This window comes from Cyanistes caeruleus, chromosome 1 (genome assembly GCF_971803275.1).
Source record: "Cyanistes caeruleus chromosome 1, bCyaCae1.hap1.1, whole genome shotgun sequence".
In the NCBI taxonomy this organism is placed as follows: domain Eukaryota; kingdom Metazoa; phylum Chordata; class Aves; order Passeriformes; family Paridae; genus Cyanistes; species Cyanistes caeruleus.
The window spans coordinates 115,942,056-115,963,209 of record NC_141701.1 but is presented as its reverse complement, the minus strand read 5'-3'; the positions used below and the strand labels follow the sequence as shown (position 1 = coordinate 115,963,209).

Sequence of the window (21,154 nt, the reverse complement as noted above, 5' to 3'; positions counted from 1 at the left end):
TTGCCTTGTTTTTTCCCCAGTAGGTGGCCACACTTGCTAATTGAAAGCATCCACTCAGCCTCCATGGAGTGGGTTTTGTCAAAGGCACAAAAATAGAATTTGGACATGTAAAAAAGTGCCTATTGCAGAAACAAGTAGAGCAGAAGTCCACAGCCTTTTTTTTTTTTTTTTTTTTTTTTTTTTTTGCCTCTCTGTGTTTCTTTTCTTTTTTGCAGAAACGTGGGTTCCCTATAAATCAATTTGAAACCTACTGACAATATATATTCTTTCCTATAATTCTTCTCATTCTGGAATCAGTGTCATATCCATTCTTTCTTATACTGAAAGTTATTTTGGCCACAAAAGAATATTTGTGGAGTGGGAAGGACCTGTAATTTATAGATAAGATGATGAATTAACAAAAAACAATTGAACTCAATTTTAAGGAAAAATGGATCAAAACTTTCTTTACTTCAGCATTAATTTGTCATCTCCTATGTCAAAACTTGGATCTCTAGAGAAAGCTGTTTGGAAAAAGTTGAACAAAATTTTCCATTCTACAGCAGCACTTTTTTTTCCTCAACAGTACTTGACATTTCACTAGTTTCTGACATCCAATCCCCACAACCCAATGCCTTTTTCTGTCCTGTTTAAGCTAAAACAGAGGAATGGAAACTAAAGCCCTGCATTTTACTTTGCTTAAGGGGTGCAAACACCCCATGTTCTGCAACACAGCTCTCGCTCTGACTATGGTGCTGGCATAGATCGGAGTCAAAGCACTAAGTTTGTAGATTCCTTTAGGTCCCTGAAGGCCAGAGAACTCCGTGTAAAACACTGCAAATGTTGCAAAATGTCTGGATTACGGCAGCCATGTTGATGCACTTTGCTGTTACTTTGCCTGGTTGCTTTCATGTTTTTTTATTCGAGTAATTTATGGATAGCAAGTGGCTGTTTTTTATGTGCTACACCCCTTCTGTATGTAATTATATGACCACGCCAATGTAGGTACAGAGAAAATGTACACAAGTAGACAGAAAAAAAGAATGTTAAAGAAAAACAAAAATTGGGAAGTTCAAACACAATAAAAAGATTCTGTACGTCCTCTAAAGTCAACGTCCACTTATTATTACATGTCTAGCATTAGATTTAAACACATAATATTAAAACTCTGCAGAGAAATACTAAAATAGATGGAAAGCCACCTGGTGAAACCATGACCCACTAACATAAATTTGTTAATATCACCCAGCACAGTTTCATTTTTGGTATATGATATATGAACCATGATGAAATAAAACATGAAATCATGACCACCGGTAGGGGCAATCTGTGTGATTTCAGAGGTTTCCTTCAACATCTTTTTGTGCAGACTACAACAGAAGAAACTTGTCTTCACCACTAGAATTCACATAGACCTGTCAAGCCTGAAATACAGTAACTGGAACTTGGTCGTTTGATTATTGCCACATTCTTTTGTGCCTCTATTTCACACATTCACAGTGAACCATTGGTGTTTGCTGTTGCATTCTGTCAGCATCAACCAGATGTGAGCAATTTGGGTATTAAACAAAGCAAGGGAGATGTGCTACAGCTCTGCATTGCAGTCAGAGTTAAGTTAGACAGCAGGAACCTCCTGGATGTAAAACATGCTTCCTAACAGCAACTGTATCATGTGAATAGAATTCCTGAATCAAAAATTCCACTTAGCCTTGAACTAAAGATACATCTGATAATCTGAAAGATTGTTTAAATTTTATAAAGTATTTATTTATATTAGAAGCATAGATAGTGATCTTTACATATGGAATACTATAGACCTTTATTTTATAAGATTAAGTAAAACACAAAGTGTCATGTATGACATGTTTAATCTCTAAACTGAATTTAGTTCAAGTAATTCTTTGAATTAATCTGAATTTAATCAAGTAATTCTAAAGATTCAGTGTAATATTTTTCCACAAAATCTGTACATGTGTGTTCTGTATCTGGCTGAGGTGGAGTTAATTTTCTTCATAGCAGCCTGAATGGTGCTGTGTTGTGGATTTGTGAATAAACTGCTGTTGATAACACAGCAATACCTCAGCTACTGCTGAACAGTGCTTGCACAGGGTGAGGACTTTCTCTTTTTCCCCACTTTGTCATCAGCCCCACTCAGGCAGAAATGCTGCTGATGATCCAGAAATGTGGGAGTGGAATACAGCCAGGACAGCAAACCCAAACAGATCGAAGGGATATTCCATCTCACACAGCATTACGCTCAGCAATAAAAAATGGAGGTAGACAATGGAGATGTCTTACAAGTTGGCTGCTGGAGACTGTCTGGACACTGGTCTATTTATGAGAGGTAGCCAGCAATTTCTTTGTATTGCCTTTTCACTTCCACTTTCCTTCATCTATTACACTGTCTTTGTCTTAAGCCATGAGATTTCCTGCTTTTGTTCGTCGTGTTATGTTCTCTTACTGCAGGGAGGTGAGTGAGTGAGTGAGTGAGTGAGTGAGCAGCTGCCAGCTTGACTGGATGCTATCTGGTGCTCCAATGCATGCCTATCAGGTGTGTAGTAAAACATATTTGGTTATCGGGAATCTCCTCTTTGCTCAGCAAATCCTGAAATCCAGTTGAACATATTGAGACCAGTCAGAGGGTTATGACAAATAAGCAGTGTATTAGGGCAGTATTACATGATTTAAAGGACAACTCTTACAAACATTTAGCAAACTCACAGCTTAAAAGATTTTGTATACTTTCAAACATGTTTCTCTGGAGCTAGTCTGGCACTCTGTATCACTGGTGAATGCAAAGACTATTGTACTTTCTTTGAAGCTACATATTGGCCTTTCACAAAGCACTTATGTAAGTGATCAACTTAATAAAGCAGAAAGGGGAAATTGATACTCTGAGAGTAAACTGGTACCAACAGAAAAGTGTATGAAAAAGAAGTGATGAAGATTAAGAGAACATTGTTTTCACTCCATTCACTTCAGTATGTTAAAGTATTGAAATGTCATTCTAGGGAAGGGCAAAGTAGCATAATACTGACCACAGGCTTTACATAACTTGATTTCTGCTTTATTTAAATATATGTGGTTGAACTAAAACATATATTTTAAGAATACAACAATATGACTTTGATTATTTCCTGTGATGGAGTATCTAACCAACCTTCATTAAATTGTACCAATTACTAAATACCATTATTGATAAACTTACTGAATGTCTTACCAGTTTGTTTGTTTTATTATTTCTTTCGAATTCCAACTTTTAGACCTTGTTAAAGGTGCTATACCGAAGAAATACTTATCATGATGGCTCTGTTTCTGCTACAACCCGCTTGCAGCCTGTGGCCAGCTGGCCTATATCCTGCTCTCTCACAAGGTCATGCTTCGTGCTATGAAGCAATTAAGACTTGTTCTGCATTAGTAACCCGTTTCTTCAATTTTTAGCACTGACAAAAATGAGACAACCTGTAAGGCTTTATCAGTGCCTGTTCAGTGTTTTAAAAAGGCAAATTCCCGATGGCAATTCAGGTTTTCTTATGCAGTTCCTCCTTTCAACTCATTTATAGCTTCGGAAAGTGGTTATTTCAAAGGATTAAAGCAGAACTTGTCTGTGTGTGTGATACCCCGCTCCCATCCCTGGCACCTCAGTGGCCGCCTCAGGCTGCAATGCAGTCCCTAGAGGATTGGCAGAGAATCACGGAATAGTTTGGGGTGGGAGGGACCTTAAAGATCATCCAGTCTCAACCACCCTGCCTTGATCGGGGGCGCCCCTACTACAGACGGTTTCTCAGAGCCCCACCCAGCCTGGCCTTGAACACTGCCAGGGATGGAGGGTCCTGAAATTCTCCGTGCAACCCATTCCAGTGTCTCAGCACCCCCCACCGTAAATGGAAGATGGAAGACGCGCGGATCGCTCCCAGGGACCCTTCCCCCCGGGCGCTGGGGAGAAGCGGGAGCCAGGGAACACCCGGCTGTCAGAGCGCGGCTCGGCGGCCGCGGGAGCGGGAACAAAAGGAGGAGGGGGAAAAGGGAAAAGGTGGGAAAGAAAGGAAGCCACGTGACTGGCGCGGGCGAACCGGAAGGGCACGGCGCGTGCGGGCGTGACGTGGCGGCGGCGGAAGTGCGTGCTGTGTGTGTGTGAGTGTGTTTTGGTCGGGGCAGAGGCGGCGGCGGAAGTCGGCGGCGGGGCTGGGTGAGGCACGGCTGCGCCCCCGCCCCTCGCCCCCACCGAGGAGCCGCCTCCCCTCTTACCCCTCCTCCGCCCACCCTGTCCCGGCGCGCCCGCCGGCCCCGACCGACGCGCGGACGGACGGACATCGCTGCGCCGCCGCCCCGGCTCCCCCACCCCGGCCAGGTGAGGAGGCGGTGGTGGCGCGGGGGGGCCCCGGCGGCGGTGAGACCGCCTTGTCCGGGCTCCTGCCGGCGGCCGCTCCCCCGGCGCTGCGGGAGCGTCGTGCCGCGGTACGGGTGGCCGAGGCGGGCAAGGGAGGGGAGGCTGCTCTCTCCCTTCCCGGCTCAAAATGGCGCCCCCGGTTTTCCCACTTCCCCTTATTCCTGTGCCTGGAAAGGAGCCGCGGGGGAGGGGAGGTGGCGGCGGGGGTTGGAGGGGCTGGGCCCGGGAGAGCGGGGATCCTCCCCTGCGTGCGGGCGCTCCTGCAGAGAGGTATCGCTGTCTGGGGCCGGCCGTGAGGGCTGTGCCCCTCGAGTTGCTTGTAAGATATGGAAGGGGAGGTTGGGTAATGGGTCCCTCGCTTTCCCTTTCGCTTGCGTCTGGAAGAAGGACGGTGAGCTAGGTGGGGAGTAAAATGCTCCCGACAAGGCGTCGCCATCGGGGGGATCGCGACAGGCCTAGTATGCTGGATATCTTCTGCACTGCACTGAATCGGAGCGAGACACAAAGCTAGGGTAGGGTGGAGGAACACACCTAAGCTTTCTATGTTTTAGAGAAGAGCTCAATTGCATAAGAACCATCAAAATATTCCAAAAGTGGGCCATGAAACGCTGTTCTCTCGGCCTTTTTAATGATTTTTTTTCCTACCTTATACCTTTTTCAGAGCTTGGGGATGGAAATGAAAGGGTAAACAGCTGATTAAGCAGCTGAAATTAATCGGTTTCTTTCATGTAACGTTTCAAAGCAAAAATCGTGGGATTTTTTATTTTTTGCAGTTTTATAGTGACTATTCAGAGTTACAGTCAGGCTTACCTACAGATTGCATGTAGGTATTGTTCTTCCATCATGAGCAATGCCAGGGAAAGGTAAATGTTGGCTGAAGTGAGGTGGCTAGAGACAATGGTATTATAGTCATCAGTTACATTTCCTGTATGATAAACCAGTTTATCTGAAAGCAATTGGTATCATTCACCATTCGGATGAGCTTATGAGATTGCTATTACCTTTAATTGTAAGGCTCTGATTTTTTTGCAGCAACTGTATTGATTTGCTTGTTTAACTTACAGTCTCATTATGTTTCAATGTTAACTGGCTTATATGTGACAAGCATTTTGCTAGTTGTTCCCGTCACTGTCTTGAACACTGCAGTGAGGTGTCACACTAATTCTGCTGAACCTGGAAGGAATAACAGAAAATTCGGTTAGTAGGAGTGGCTAATATATAAGGCTATATAAAAGTAGAAAATAACTGCTTCTTAAAACATTCAGAAGAGTCCAGTATAAAGAAATTTATATAGATAGTAGCTGCAGCCTCAGCACTGTATGCTTTATGTCTGTTAATGCAATGTACAGAAGTTTATTAGTAAGAAAAAGTGCTGCTTGCTATGAAATATAAAAGTGGTGCAATGTTCCAATTTTAAATTTATCGTGAATTTTTTGTGTGGCCTTTGTATTTGATAATACACTTAATCACATTAATTTTAGGAACAGTGCTCACTGTCTTAATCTCTTCAGCAGGATGGCTTTTGTCACCAGTGTTACTTTGATACTTCTGTATTAGCTGTCTTGTAGTTGAAAATAGGCCAGTGCTTATGCTTACATGACTGAACTATGCCATTAAATTGAGAATTTGTAGGTATTGGTGGGGGCTTATTGGTATTTTGTACAAAGACTCAATCATAAGATTTGTGTTTGATCAGTTATAATACTTAGGACTCTTTCATAAATAAAACTCAGACTGCCCAACAGCATACAAATTTCTCTTCTGGGCTGAGAATGAATGCCCAGCATCCAGTAAATTAGTTGGTGGGATTACCAGGAGTACTTGATTAATAATATGCTCTAGGCTTTGTGTTTTGGCATTTTAGCATGGACCTGCTCCGTCATGGTGGAAATATTTGGAAGAGTGAACGTTCCTACTTAGCACCATGTATTTGTCCAAGATTATAAAAGATTTGTCCAAGACTGCAAAATGGAGTTTTTATGTTAAACTCTATAAAAACAAGAAAATGTCCCTCATTTCCATCCATCTCAAAAATTTTTACAATATTTTCTTTAGCAGATTTTTATATTAGATCACTTCCATGACACCCATATGTACAAGTTTAAGAGCTTGTTTCAAGTCAAGCACTTGTGTACTTGCTTCTGTGTAGTTGAATGAAAATGTCTTATCCAAGTTTTCTTTCTTTACATATTCCAAACATATTGATTACATTGCATACAAAATTGGAAGGGGAAGAGAAGGGGAGCCATGTTAATGGATTTTTTCCCAGGAAATTTTCACCAGAGCTGAGTTTGCAATGTATATGTAGAGTACTGAGTGTCCTGTTCCACCCGGGTTCTCCAGATTTGTATTTTATTGATGAATTAAGAAATACTGGAATGAATGTGACCTGAGACTTGGAGTGTGCATGGGAGACTGTAGCATTGAAATCTACTTCTGAATCTTTGTGAAACACTGTGTGCTCAGCTCACATATGTGAAAAAAACAGGCCAAAACCATTTTATAGTGGCTATCAGACTCCACTACTGCTTCTCTTCAGATTAAGCAGATACTTCCCTTGCTTATTGTGTATGCTGCCATGTTGTGAACTTTAACTACAGATTTTTGTCATAATCTGAAACTTCAAAAGATTATGATTTCCATATGCACTTACAGAAGGTTAGTGACTTTTTTAATATGTCACAATCACCTGGATATGCTCTATCAGGTTTTCAGTCTTGCATTTTCTTTTATCCTGAGCTGTTGAATAGTGGGTGGTATGACTAGTAGGTTTCATTATTAATTTATTAGCTGTATTGATGCGACTGTTGAATGAATGAGGTTTGCAGTATGTTTCTTAGATGGCCTTCCTCTGAGGTACTGAGGTCTGCTATTCAGCTTGAGAGCTGGTTATTTTTGTACATGGTGTCTGACTCTAGAATGATTTCAGGGGAGGGATGCTGTAAGAATGTAAACTTTGAAGTTCTCTGATAACTACAGCTTCTGTAGCTTGGGCATCTGTAAAAATCCATCTAGATATTTTTCTTGACAACCTGTGTCAGCCTTGTGTTCTGAAGTAGTTTTGCAAAGGGTAGTAATTACTGTTTTATGAGTGATAAAAATCTGAATTACCTACAAACTAAATGCTCAGGTAAAACTGATAAATATTATGTGAGTTACATATTTTTTTCTCATACCTCCTTTTGCTCTCAGTATGGGAAACAGCAAGCAAAAAAGCAGTCATAGGAAGTAACCTGTGCAATGGCTTGATTTCCTCACTGTCATCTAGAAGTCACTTGCCCCCAGGAGTACTAAGTCACACAGTCACTGGATGTTGTCCTTATGTCTTTATGAATGCTGCAGAGTCTGGAAAAGTATGGGATGTATTAAGATTAAAGGGTTTTAAATTATTTCATGGTTGTCCAAACACACTGGAATGCTACAGAAAACAGATGTTTTGGGGTTTTTTTTTCTCATTTTAAAACAGAAATAACTTAATTGTCTTCATTACTTTTCCAAAGGAAAAGATAAACAAATGGCTCACAATATTCTGAACCACCTATATTTTGATTATGCCTTGCTGTGTTCTCTATTGTAGTACAATTAGGGAGAGATTAATTGTTGTCGTTGATACATTTTTATCCAAATCACTCCACAACTTGTGGTGCATATTTCCACAGCATGGAGGGGGAACCATCTTGCCTGAGAGCCAACACACTAGTAGTGCAAAATTGCTGTTTTATGGTGTAAGGATGAAAGGTCTGGTATTTTTAAAATAACTGAATCCATTCCTGTATTCTGAAATACTCCACGAAAATTAGTTTAATGAATAAGAATCTTAGTATAGAATTAATGTGGTACTTAGTAAGAATGGTTGGTAGGTTTGCAGGGGCTTTTTTGCTTCATTCTTTCACTATGGAACACTTTCACATGTTTCTAAGAATATATAGCTAAAATGTGATGCTTGATAGATTGTTGTACAACCGAAATTTAAAAAATATATATTTGTGATTTAAGTGTGATGTAATAGTCAAATGGAACATGAACTCAGGACAATGCAAAATCATTATATCCTACCTCAAAGAAGGTAAATTATTTTGAGTAATATGAGAAAAGGAGGAACCATGAGCAAATAGAAATGTCTCTAAGATGCTGAAAATATTTTTCAAGATCTGTATTCTGTTTAAAATGAGAAATGGAATATCTGTTTTTAGCTGTTATGTTATTCAGTAAATAATGATGAGTATTTTGTTCTCATTTATTCCGTGAATATTAATTTGCAAGGGAGTATCTTACTGAGGGGTACGGTTCTGCTAGACTTGAAGCACTTGGCAGGAAAGAAGGTACTTCAAGACTTGGTTTGAGGGAAGGGGAGAGTCAGGAAGGAGAAGGAAGGCTTAGCATCTGAGCTAGGCCTGTAGCAAACTGGAACGCTCAAGTGCCTGATCCGTGTGCTGAGGGGTTTGAAATAGGAAGATGGCTAAAGACTACTGCTTGGTTTAAAATGTAATTGCTTTATCACAAGGAATAAAGAACAGGAAGTCACTTTAAACTATTACGTTTTCTTTTTTGCAACATAGGAATTAAAACCATTTTTTGCATTAGGAGCATGTGCTCTAACCTGACTTGCATCCTAGATGTTAGAGAAGTTTTATCCCTGTGAAGTGTGCTCAATTCAAATAAAAATTAGCTGGAATAGGACAAAATTAGAGGCTAGTTTTGAGAGGTCTTTTATTTTGTATTTACTCTTAAGTGTGTAAAAGCATAAATATTAGGGTCAGAAGTGATACCAGCAGAGTCTAAAGGCTTCCCTTTCCATACGAAGTATATAAGTACTGTGGGTGGGGTTTTTTTAAGTAGCTGGAAAGAGGAGTAGGCAGACTAAGCAATATGCTGTTCATACTCAATGATCTCTCTTGTTAATATTGACCTAGGACAAGTGTAACTATTGGAAATAGAAATTTATCATCCTATGGTAGTTCTCTGGTAGCTTGTACAAAGTGGCCTGCAATTCTTACTGGTCAGTTGGTTTTCTTATGGAAGGCTTCACTTGTTTCTCAGTAGAGTTGTTAATTAGAGAGGGGATTAATGGTTTGTATGTGAAGATCTGCACTTCTATTTAAGGAGATTGTATTTGATAGATGGGATAGAAGTGAATGAACTACACTTGCAAAGAAGTTATTCTGTGGTGTTTGAGTTTTCCCAATTCGCTCAGTTTTTTAGCATCCTTGAGCAGTGCTGATTTTGGAATACTGGTTAGCAATAGCATGGTTATGAAAAGTTACTGCTTCTTGTCATTTGTTATTTTACTGACAATTTGAAAGTCTGTTGTGTTATACATCAGTCTTGATTTGTTAAGAACTAACAGGAAAATGAGGTCTTGCAAGAAGCAGCATAATTGGATTTTAATGTGCTAATTTGAAGCTTTAATGGGAAGACTAGGTGTTGAAGAGGATAACTGGTTCATGTGTCATAAATTCTGGCTATAGTTGACAACTTACCAATGATGGTACCTGTAGTCTGGACTGTTGACTTTGGTAAATAGCAGGTCAAGTTATAGATAATACATTGCATTAGTGAATGAGACTTGTCTTACTTGGTTTGTAAATCTAATGCACCCGCTGTCTTTTCACAAAATAGGTTGTTACTGGCGAAGAACCAGGATTCAGATCTCAGTGGAACTTGCTTTCAAAAGCTGTTGAAACAAAGGACTGCTTTCTAATTTGGACATGGCTAATCGAGGAGCAACAAGGCCCAACGGGCCAAATGCTGGAAATAAAATTTGCCAATTCAAACTAGTACTTTTAGGAGAGTCTGCAGTTGGCAAATCAAGTTTGGTGCTTCGTTTTGTAAAAGGACAGTTTCATGAATTTCAAGAAAGCACGATTGGAGGTGAGAAAATTACCCTGTTAATTTGTTTTGTGTTATGTTTTTATGTTGTCCTTGCTCTTGGACAGTTTAATGTAGTGGTGCTTCTAGAGTGGGTCATGGGCAGCAAGGGTCAAAACTGCGCCCTGTATCAGTAATTGAGAACTGTAACTTTCTGAGTTAAATGTAAACATCCTTTTCAAGTGGAGGTAGTAAATGTGTTCTTGAACTGCATAGTTTTGAAATCTGGGCTTTATATTACATTTTGTATGTAAGTGGGCGTGTGGCTCTTTCAATTGTGCTGTATGCTTAATGCATGAAGTGACTGCTCAGTAAGAATTATGAGCTTAGTTTCTAGGAAAAAAACCCAAGTATTGCTTCTTCCAAAAAGCTTGCGTTTGTCACTTATGTATGCTGACTTCGATTTTGATTTTGGAGAACTTGCTACATTTCTGGATATATTTCTGTGTTAGTAATCACAAAATTTATTGTGCTGTTTTTCCATTTTGTGACTTCAAACCAAACAGGTACTGGCTACTAGAATTAAAGAAAATCAGTTTAACTTTAAACAGATTTTATGACACTCTTCACCTTGGCAGATTTCTTCAGTTATATTGTATTTTGGAGTTGTTTGTGCTTTAAGCTATATTCCTTCTTAGATAAATTTAAACATATCCTAAAACTACCGAACAGCGTACAGACTTTACAAAGTATGGATTTTATGAATTGATAAATACTCTCCAGTAGTTTCTGTTGCAGCTTGGATGAGTCAGCCTGTTCCATTGTAATATTTATGTGAAGGCCTTTCAGTCTTCTGTATGTGTCTTCACACACCAGCAGTTGTTGAAATGTAAAAACTCTGCAAAGCTTACAAAAATAAATGCAAGCTGAATTTCATTGCATTCTTCTTTTGCCCTATTTCTAGCTGTTACATGTATTTGTTTTTCCTATCTGTCAGTGTGAATAGAGAACCATATATTTTCTACTTCAGCAATCTTACTAATGCACACTTCTGGCTCTGTGCATTTTATCATGGCTTGAGGATAGGTGTTGGTAGGAAAGTTTCTGTATGCTCTGATAAACAGCTGTGTGGTAATATGGAGAGTTCTCAAAAGATGTGTAATGAATTAACTTTCCAGTATCAACAAGGTTTTTAGTTTAAAAAAAACTGTTAACATTAAGTGTTTTGTTCCATTTCAGTGATCTCAAATTAATTTAACCTCCTTTTAGTTGTTTGGTTTTGTGGGGTTTTGTGGTTTGTTTTTTTTTTTTTTTTTGTTTGTTTGGTTTTTTTGGTTTTTTTGTTTGGGATAACTGGAACCCTGTCACACTTTTGAAAATCTAAACAAAGGTTTAACAAGAGCCTAAGTTCAAGTTCAGATATATGAGACTTAGTGTAATCTGTATTAACTTGTGCCTCTTCTCTGTCAAATAGAAACAAGGAGATGCTATATAATACAGCTGAGAGCTATTACATGCAGCAATGTTAGGATTCAGAAAAGTTTTCTTTAGAGAAAGCTGTCTAACTCTGTGGCTTGTAGTTGCCTAAGGCATAATTTTCTTTGTATACAGAAGGGCCATTTAACAAAGAGAGGCTTATGTGCATTGTGAATCTGGATAAAAACATCTGAAAGGGCGTGCAGTTAGAGGCAGACATGTTGGATGGTGGTGGTGTGGTTTTGCCACTTCAGACTAGTGTAGCAAAGCCTGTTAGTTGTTTAAGACAAAAGTATGGCTGTTAAAGATGATAGACTTTCAGATAATTAACAGATGATTAATTGTCAATTTATTATGGCCTTAGCAAGGTCGAAGAAACTTAACTGGCATTTTAAAGTGGTTTAAATGTTACTTTTGACAAATGCAAAAGGATTGTATAGAATAAAGCAGTTGTTTAATTCTCTTTCTAAGTACATACCTTCATTTATGCAATGTAGGTATATTTTTCTGTTAAGAGAATAATGGGTGTGAAAACTTCAAAATCAGTTTGTTTAACATCTTGCCTCTGCCTTGGAGAAATAGAATATTGAGCTGATTCTGAGGAGGAAGCCCTTTGTTTAGTGCAGGATGTATGGTGTTTTTCCACTCTGTTTTGGTTCTGGGCTGCCTAGGGAGCTGCCAAGTGCAGCCTGTTCTACCAGTGTTCGGATATGTAGCATTTAGAGAGATTTATGTTTATTTAACATTGGAACATCAAAGCTTTTACCTTCTCCAGCCTGCCTGCTCATCTGTGATGGATGCTAATACCCCTGAAGCAGGAGCACCTGACCACTTAAGGAGTCAGCTTCTGGTCACGGTTTAACCCCAGCCAGCAACTAAGTACCATGCAGCTGCTGCTCACAGCTGAGACAGGGACACTTCTGTATGCTAGTTACAATGTCCTTTACAGAGCAAGATTGGCTTCATTTTGGTTTCTGTAATGAGTTGAGTTGAAGGTTGCAGCAGTTTTGGAATGATTCATAGGCTATGATGTCTCAGAGTATGTAGGGCAGGATGAAATCCCAGGTATGCAAGCATTATGGGTCAGTGTCTCTTCAGACATTTGATTTAAGTTGGCCACAATCTGTCAGTGTGCCTAGTGATCAGAGTTCCTGCTTCAACTAAGTAGTGGGCATTCATTAGTTTTTAATAGTGGTTTCTATGCTGTGTGGCCACTTACCTCCATACTTCTGATTGTACTGTAAACAGAATGGAAAAGTTTTACTAGGAGTAACTGTTTGAAGACTTGGAATGAGTTACTTAGTATTTTCTGTAACTTGGAAGACCATTATTTATGCTAAGGCATTCAGCTGTAGTAGCAATGGCTGCAAATTTTCCTCAAACTGCAGGGTGTTGAAATCGTGCTGAAATTAATTCCTGAGATGACTTGCAAAGTCAAAAATATGGCTGCTTTGAGAGCAAGAACTTACAAGAAGTGCTTTTTCCTTCCAGACCTGTTAGTTAAGGTGAAGTTGTTAGGAGCTGAAAAACAAAGTTTTAAGATACTGGTCGAATAATATAAATGTGTAGAACTGAAAATATCTGAGCTGTTAACTGTGTGTGTGTTTATATATATATATATATATACACACACCTATATATAAAATATGTATAGCTGTTAGCATGTTATAGCATGATGGGATGCTGTTACTGGTACTCTGATACACAGACTGCTTCAACAGACTGTATCTAGAAGATTTAAGAGAAGGCTTACAGTTATTCAGATTCACTATTTTGAAAAGGGGAATTCTTTCCAATTTTTGCTTTCTTATGTCTAACTTGAGGAAAGTCTGATTGTTTAAATAACTCCTTTGTGCTGATCAGTTGCAGACTGTCAGCTAATGATTGTATCAAATCTATTGTAATAGTAGGCTTGAATTGTTTTGCATGGCTGTGAACATAACTATATATGAATGTAGAGATATAAAGCAAACTTCTGTTTTCAGCACCTCTGTCTTTTTTGTAGCTGCTTTTCTAACCCAGACTGTATGTCTGGATGATACAACGGTAAAATTTGAAATTTGGGATACAGCTGGGCAAGAGCGGTACCACAGTTTAGCCCCCATGTACTACAGAGGAGCACAAGCAGCTATAGTGGTATACGACATTACAAACGAGGTAGGTACTGGATTAGGGATTCACAAGGGGCATCTGGAAGTTACCTATCTCACACTGATATATACTTAATTTTTTCTTACTGACTTGTGTAAATCAATTCATTATTTTGTAGAATCATAGTTCTAACAATCCAACCTTTGTTTTAATGGGAAGAAGCCTTTAAAAGTCATCTAGTCCAACACTCCTGCCACTTCTGCTGGACCAGATTGCTCATTTCAAACTGTAATTTCTATTTATGTCTCTAAACTTTTCTGGCTAAAAGACTGTTTCTAGGGTTGGGATTTTTGGGTATTCTGGGGAGGTTTTTTGTCTTGTGGTTGTTTGGTTTGGGGGGTTTTTTGAGGTTTTTTGTTTGGAGTTTTTTGGTTGTTGGGGTTTTTTGTTTATTTTGTTTGTTTTTTGGGGGTTCTTTTGTATTAAAAAGACAGAAAGAAATAGAAAAAATCCTCTTGTAGAAGTGTTTCTAAACCACCCTTGAATCAGTTCATAGAGTTTGAGCTGCTGCTCTCATCACATTGCTGCTGGCACTTTTATTTCTGATAGTGAAGACATTATTTTAAAATTTTTGCAAATTTTGATTCAGGATTGGAAAAGTAGCACAAGCTATTCGGACCAAAACCTAATGTTATTAAATTGCCTTTTATTTAAACTTAGATCAGATAAACTTCATTTGTTTCTGATATGATACTTAAAATCCAAAGCTTTCAAAAAACCCCAGTAATCATGTACCATAATGAACAGTTGTCAGTAATTAAAAAGTAATTTTGAGGCCTTTCCAATATAGCTGTTCATATACTTGAATCTTCTAGAAAAACTGAAATTCCTCTCTTAACCACTTCTTTCCTTACTCTGTCTACACAAAGATTGTCCTACCTACTTACTTCAGCATTATCCCAGCTAAGCACAGTTGAGAACTAAGGTAGGAATGTTTAATTTTGAAAGCTCAGATGGCATTTTGGAGTGTGCCTTTGGACTAAGGTAGCAAGCCTTGCATTGGCGTTTCATGCTTGAAGTGTAGATAACAGAGATGGGGATAATAGGTGAGTACAGAAGGATGATAAAACTCAGTTGCATCATTTTGCAATCATTAACAGGAGTCCTTTGCCAGAGCGAAAAATTGGGTCAAAGAACTTCAGCGACAAGCAAGTCCTAATATTGTAATAGCTTTAGCAGGAAACAAAGCTGATCTAGCTAACAAAAGAGCTGTGGATTTCCAGGTATGTACATAGTTTTTGTTCACAGAAATTACATTTTGTTTGAATAGATAGTAAATAAACCTAGGGGGAGATTATATGCATAGCCTAGCTAGTTATTATGGAGGTCATGCTGTTAAATATAAATGTCAACTGAGACTAATTAAATTATATATGCTACTGAAAAACCTATTTCTGTACAAGTAATATGGAGGAATAGACTTTTTGGAATAATTAATTTTACTTTGAGGAATAATTAATTGATTTGCATATCTTTAAGGCTAATTGAATACCCATTCTTTGATGTGACCTCTTTCTGTCTTCTGTCCAAAATTACTGGTAACTAGAGTTTCAGGGGATGAGATATCAGCAACTTAGTGCAAACTATTGTGTCTGGCTTGTCAGCCAGGGAATTTTGATTATCGTATGATACAAAGCTGATAGATGTGCCTAACTTGTTTAGGCTGTACTGTGGAAGCAGTGTTCAAATTTTAATTGGGCTTTTCATGGCATTTCTTTTGGTTTAGTGATTACATCTGTGCTCTCACTGGTGTATTTTATCTTCTAGAAAGTTTAATCAAGTCATCAGAAAATAGGAAAATAGCCTTTTAGCTGAATTAAACTAACTGCAGGTAGTTTTGGTCCATTCTTGATTGACTGATTTTGAATTAAGAGCGTATTTATTACTCAGTAATTTACGGTTTTTAATCTGTGTTTGGGGTCACCATATGAGATGCAGCTGCATGTAGTAATGAATCTTTTTTTAACTATAGAGAACTGAATTATAAGGTTAGCAGTGGTTCAGGTGTTTTGCTGCCAGTTTTCTAATTTTATACTTCTGTGACAGTTGACAGGAGGCTTTGATGTTTTATCAAAAAATACGGTATTTAACAAAAATTTCATACATGACTGCAGTTAATAATGTAATCACATTTAACTAGCAGAGTAGACCTACCTGCACTATTTTTTGAACAATTACAGTCTTCATGTTTTTCAAATGTTAGGGGGTTTGCTACTGTGGATTTATGGGCTCCTTGTGGGCCTGACAGGCCTTTCTCATAGCAAATCACAGATTCTAGGTACTTGTTAATATGTTGTTTCAGATATAATTACATGGATCTTAGCAGGTGTCACAATTACAGAGTGCTGTAGATTATTCTTATCATCATAGGTGTTCTGTAGTTCAGCTTTTTTTGCAGATTTCTTTTTGAATGCAAAGGCAGTTACATAATCATAAGGAGCTAGAGATTCTCAGCTGAATTGACTAATAAGAGGCAAAAATAATAAGGTTCTTATGAGCAGTGTATCAGATTAAAATTCAAACTGAAAAGGGAGGTAACATGGCAAAATACTGAATACTGCTTATTTGCTATAATTGTGAATTTGTATAAGGGTAAAAAAACTGTTCTGATCCATCTGCCTCAGTGGTTGAAAGATTCAAGGTAGTTCACAGACTGCCTTTTTCCAGGGTAATAATGGACTTGCTGAAATTTGATGGCACTTTCTGAAGTTTATTTGTTCTTACTGTCAGAGCTAATGTTCTGCGTTGGGGTTGTCTCCTTCATAAATATTTTAATTTATTATTTAGTTTTGCCTGAGATTTTTCCACCTGGATATTTTTAAGATTAGTAGGGATCTTTAAGATTCCACTTTTAATTGCTTAACGGATTGGTGGAATTGTAACTTCTCCATACCTGGTGTATAACATCGTCAGATGAGTATTTCCACAAACTGTCATTCTTTCAAAATGCTGTAGAGATTGTTCCTTTGTAGCAATTAAAAGTACAGTGAGTAATGATTGTATGAAGTTGTTTTGTTTTGTTTTGATGAAGTATTGTATTCTTATTTTAAATTTCAGGAAGCACAGGCTTATGCAGATGACAACAGCCTATTGTTCATGGAGACGTCTGCCAAAACATCTATGAACGTAAATGAAATATTCATGGCAATTGGTAAGTTTATGAACAAATTGAGAACTGTAAAGGGAATGGTTTTCATGAGATTCAGACCACAACAATCTTCCTAACCTAAGATCTGTGTTTTTCTTATAAGTTATTTCTGGTATTGAAGTGTCCTTAGGCCTTTTCATTTGTTCAATTTTGTTTAAGCACCTATCTGAAATCCAAAAGCTGTGCCAAAGATGGCAGTGTGTGCTTAAATTCAGTGTCCAAATTAAAAATAAAGGACCCTGCACGTGAAAAGTAAATCTGCTCATATATTTTTAACTTAACATAATCTTAGGGATTTCTGTCAAGATGCTAACATGTAGTAGTAAGCATAAACCAAGATTTTTTGTGTGTTCCATTGATACCCAAAATTTTATACAATTGTTAACAAACTTCTGAAGGTGGAGGAAAAAGATTTCATTTTCAAGGTTGGCCAATAAACTATTTAGTAGTAACCTTAATTATAGTAGATGCTTTGCTAGTGGGTAATAGTAATGTGTAGCATCAAATAAACTCTTTCAATTTTATTTTGTTTGTTTGCACCTCTCTAACCCACTTCTTTGTGAAAAAACATCACTGATATTAAAATTAAATGTTTTTAAAGAGGTCTTAATCTTCTGCTTTCTAAGTCAGGAGAGCAGGAGGTAATTTGTGATGTCTTTCAAACTTCCAGCAGATGTAAATTAAATTATCAGTATAGCAACACTTTATAACAAGTACTTGCTTCATATTTGCTATAAACACTTGAAGAAGGGGGATAGAATCACTTAACTGTATGACAGGAAAGTATATTTTTCTCACAAATGTTCAAGATAGGCCTTCATTTAATGATACAGAAATGCTTAATTGTATTGTTCTGGTGAAATTTCAGAATTACTGTGTTTAATGGTGCAGTTTGTTTCCTGTTTAAAAAAGAAATCCCCAAAATCTGATTTTTTTTCTTTAATTTGATGTATCAACAATAATTCCTGCCTCTATATTTTAATGAAGGCTACAAAGTAAATTTGAGGAAAAACATGTCCAATTAGTAACTGTCTGCAATGTTTTTTACCCATGTGAGTGTTTTACATCAGTGGGGTGAAATTCATCTTTGTCAGTGCATCAGAACAAGATCTGTGCAATAATAGACTCTGAACGGAAATTTTGATGAGGTTATAAGTATTGCATGTAATTCAGAACAGCCTGCAAAATGTAGATGCATTCCTCAGGACCATGTGCAAATATGATCTTAAAGATGTGAGAAAATAAAAAATGAGAATGTTCAAAGAGCTGTTGGATGCAAGCTGGAGCTGCTTGTAAATTGACTGTTTCAACACTCATTCAGAACTCACAGTTCAAAAACCCAGTGTTAATTCAGTTCTAGATACAGCTCTAGAATCCAAAACATTGCTCTGAAGACATTTTTCTTTTGGTGCATTGTCTCTTTGTACTGGCTCAGCAGCTTAGTACCATGTGGATTCTTGGGTTTTATCACAGAACTGTAGAACAGCCCAAGTTGCAGGGGCCCTCAGAGGATCCCTGTGGCCCACCCTTTTGTCCAGTACCCTGAGGTTATCTGGTACCACAACCAGTTTATGTCTGCTCTGCAGTTGGTTTGTTTTTTTTTTTTTGGCTGATAAAGTTCTTTTAAAAACTGACAGAAGTAATTACTTTGCAGGGAAGCCATTCAGCCAACCTATAGATCAACGGTGGTTGTTGGGCCCTGGTAAGATAGGCCCATGGAAGTCCTTTGTGTAGAACTTAGCAATTTTCTGATAGAGGGAAATCTGGGAGAAGTTACTGCTCAGAAGGGGTGGCAGCTTTCACCCTTAGTTTTCATGTTAAGACTGAGGAGAAACCTTGGAGCTACAAGGGCAACAAAGAAATTGCCAGTCAATTGACTCCTAAGAACTGGAGAGAAGAGACAGCTTGAAAAAAATATGAGTGGCTTGAGCTGGTGCTGAGGGCCATTTTACATGTTGTCTGCAAACACTTATTCTGGCTGGATATCTGGGAACTGTTTGACCCATTTCTGTCTGTATTTTGTGCCTTTTCAATATTACTCTATATTTTTGCATTAATATCCTGATCTTAAAGCCTGTTCTGTGTGGGTGGATTCCCACAAGAGCTGTCATTTGCTGGCATAGGACACCTGTGCAGATACATTTTGCTGCTCAACTTACCAATGTATTTCACTCCTGGAAATCACAGACAAAGTAGCTAACCATTAAGAAGTAAAGTGTCTTCACTTCTTCCATTACGAATGCCCTGAATCAAATCTGATTATACAATGAGTATACTGATATGCCTATAATGTGTTGTTCTGTTTATTCTGGTGATTCAATCTTAGTAAAATCTCAGGTTTAATTCTTTACTTCCTGTTCACCTTGCAGCAAAAAAATTGCCCAAGAATGAACCACAGAATGCAGGAGCCAGCTCTGCCAGAGGAAGAGGAGTAGACCTTACTGAACCCACACAACCACCCAAGAGTCAATGTTGTAGTAACTAAAAGATCAATTGCTTTAAACTGTTCTGAATATTCTTCTGCTTCCTAACTGTTAATAACCATGGAATTGGAGTGCTTAACCTGGTCCAGTACAGCTTCCAAACAGCGAAGAGACTTACGATAATAGTCAAGTTCATGATACAGAGTTTTCTTTTGACCTAAAATTTTAACATGCATGTATCCACCACTGGCTGTAATGTTTCAGCAGTAGAGGAGAGATGGAAGTGGAATAAACTTCCTTCAGTTGAAAGGTTTTAAAAATCAGTTGTTATTATTAGGGGTGTAGAAGAAATACTTTCTGTGGACCTAATTGGCCAGTTCCTGTAGCCTCGATACTGATCACTGTTACAATAAATAGAATTGGGTCTTTTCATAATTTTCAATTGTGCTTTAAAACCTCCTTAGAAACAGGGTCTAAAAATTACTTAAACTTATTTGCAGTATTGATGCAACCAGTTGTTTCTGCAGGTATCCACTGTTTAGTTATACATTCCATAGGTTAATAATTTTATTACAAATAATACTTGCATTAACAATTTTAAGAATCCTATGCTTGCCAGAAAGTGGAGTTTTAGTTGGTACACTGTATGTAAATTATATCAACCCAGTTAGTTATCTTAATGAATTAGTGATGAATCAAGTCTAACTTAATTTCTAATCTGTTCAGAGGGTACAGACCAGTAAATTCAACTCTACAACTTAGGATATGGGTTTTTTTGTCCTCTACAAACTGTAAGAGCTCTTCAAGTAAAACCACAACAAACTTGGTGTCTGTGACTTCTTTCTTGTTTCTGATCATTGCTGGCCATTACAGTTTGTTTTTCCCCTAAGGAAAAAAACATAGTGCACTAACAATTATGTACATCCAACTTGATTTTAAATTTGGATATTAATGTACTGTAAATAGGTACTCTGCATTGTAGTCTACATTTGTTTAATACTTTCTGTAATATTTAAGAGTTGCTTAAAGGTATACAGAATGTACAGTTACTTAAAGCTAACTTTTTTCCTCTCTAATCAAAGGGGGTTCTGAGTTCTTCCTTTATGGCTAGAACAGTAATAAATGATGCTCCTGTATCTGTAACATAAGTACTGCTGTCTGTCAGTAATGAACTTCGCAACTTTGTTTTCCAAAGTACATTTTATTTTGATCAGTCCAGTATATTGCACTAATTCGTTTAGTTATTTTCATTATATGAAATCTACAAAGTGTGTCAGAAGAGATGAATTAGTCTATTTAAATGTTGAACTGATAGAAACTTACTTGTGCAGATTTTAAATTTGCAGTAATCTGGGTTTAGCAAGAAAAATGACAGTTCACCAGTGTTTAGTTTTATATTGAGGTGCTCAGGTTTGAATAAAGTGGTTTAAAAATTTTTTGATTACTGTTTCTTATTGAGAGTTCAGAAGGTTTTATCACATTTGTACAGTTCCAGACAAGAGGTCTGATTCACTGTATGGGTCAGCATTTAAGATGCTTAATAAATTCATGGCAAAGTTAAAATACAAGCTTGTCCTATATATACTGTGGCACTCCAGTGATCCTATGATAAATCTTTAAATGTTGAGGTAATTTGGTATCACATTCATTTAGAAGTACGATCAAAATAGTAATATTGTCTCTTGAACCTGCAGCTAATGCAGTCTTTGCCAGCTGTTCACAAGGTGACTTGTTGCATTGCAGTGTCTCTGAGCTATGTCTCTTCTGCAGCTTGTGATT

The 21,154-nt window shown here is 37.9% G+C and overlaps 1 protein-coding gene across 6 annotated transcripts; it reads left to right on the top strand.

Annotated features, from left to right (window-relative positions):
- Positions 1-3,679: 3,679 nt before the first annotated feature.
- On the top strand, positions 3,680-20,810 carry RAB5A (RAB5A, member RAS oncogene family). Of its 6 annotated transcripts, XM_086851918.1 has the most exons (7): positions 4,325-4,437; positions 5,434-5,566; positions 9,989-10,240; positions 13,659-13,810; positions 14,905-15,027; positions 16,862-16,955; positions 19,322-20,810. In XM_086851918.1, the coding sequence occupies exons 3-7, from the start codon at positions 10,078-10,080 to the stop codon at positions 19,435-19,437; spliced, it is 648 nt and encodes a 215-aa protein (XP_086708044.1). In that variant the 5' UTR covers positions 4,325-4,437; positions 5,434-5,566; positions 9,989-10,077; the 3' UTR covers positions 19,438-20,810. The 6 variants fall into 6 exon arrangements, with proteins under 6 accessions (XP_086708074.1, XP_086708032.1, XP_086708055.1 ...); XM_086851948.1 differs by lacking the exons at positions 4,325-4,437; positions 5,434-5,566 and adding an exon at positions 3,680-4,012; XM_086851906.1 differs by lacking the exon at positions 5,434-5,566 and having other exon boundaries at positions 4,012-4,330.
- The last annotated feature ends 344 nt before the right edge of the window (positions 20,811-21,154 follow it).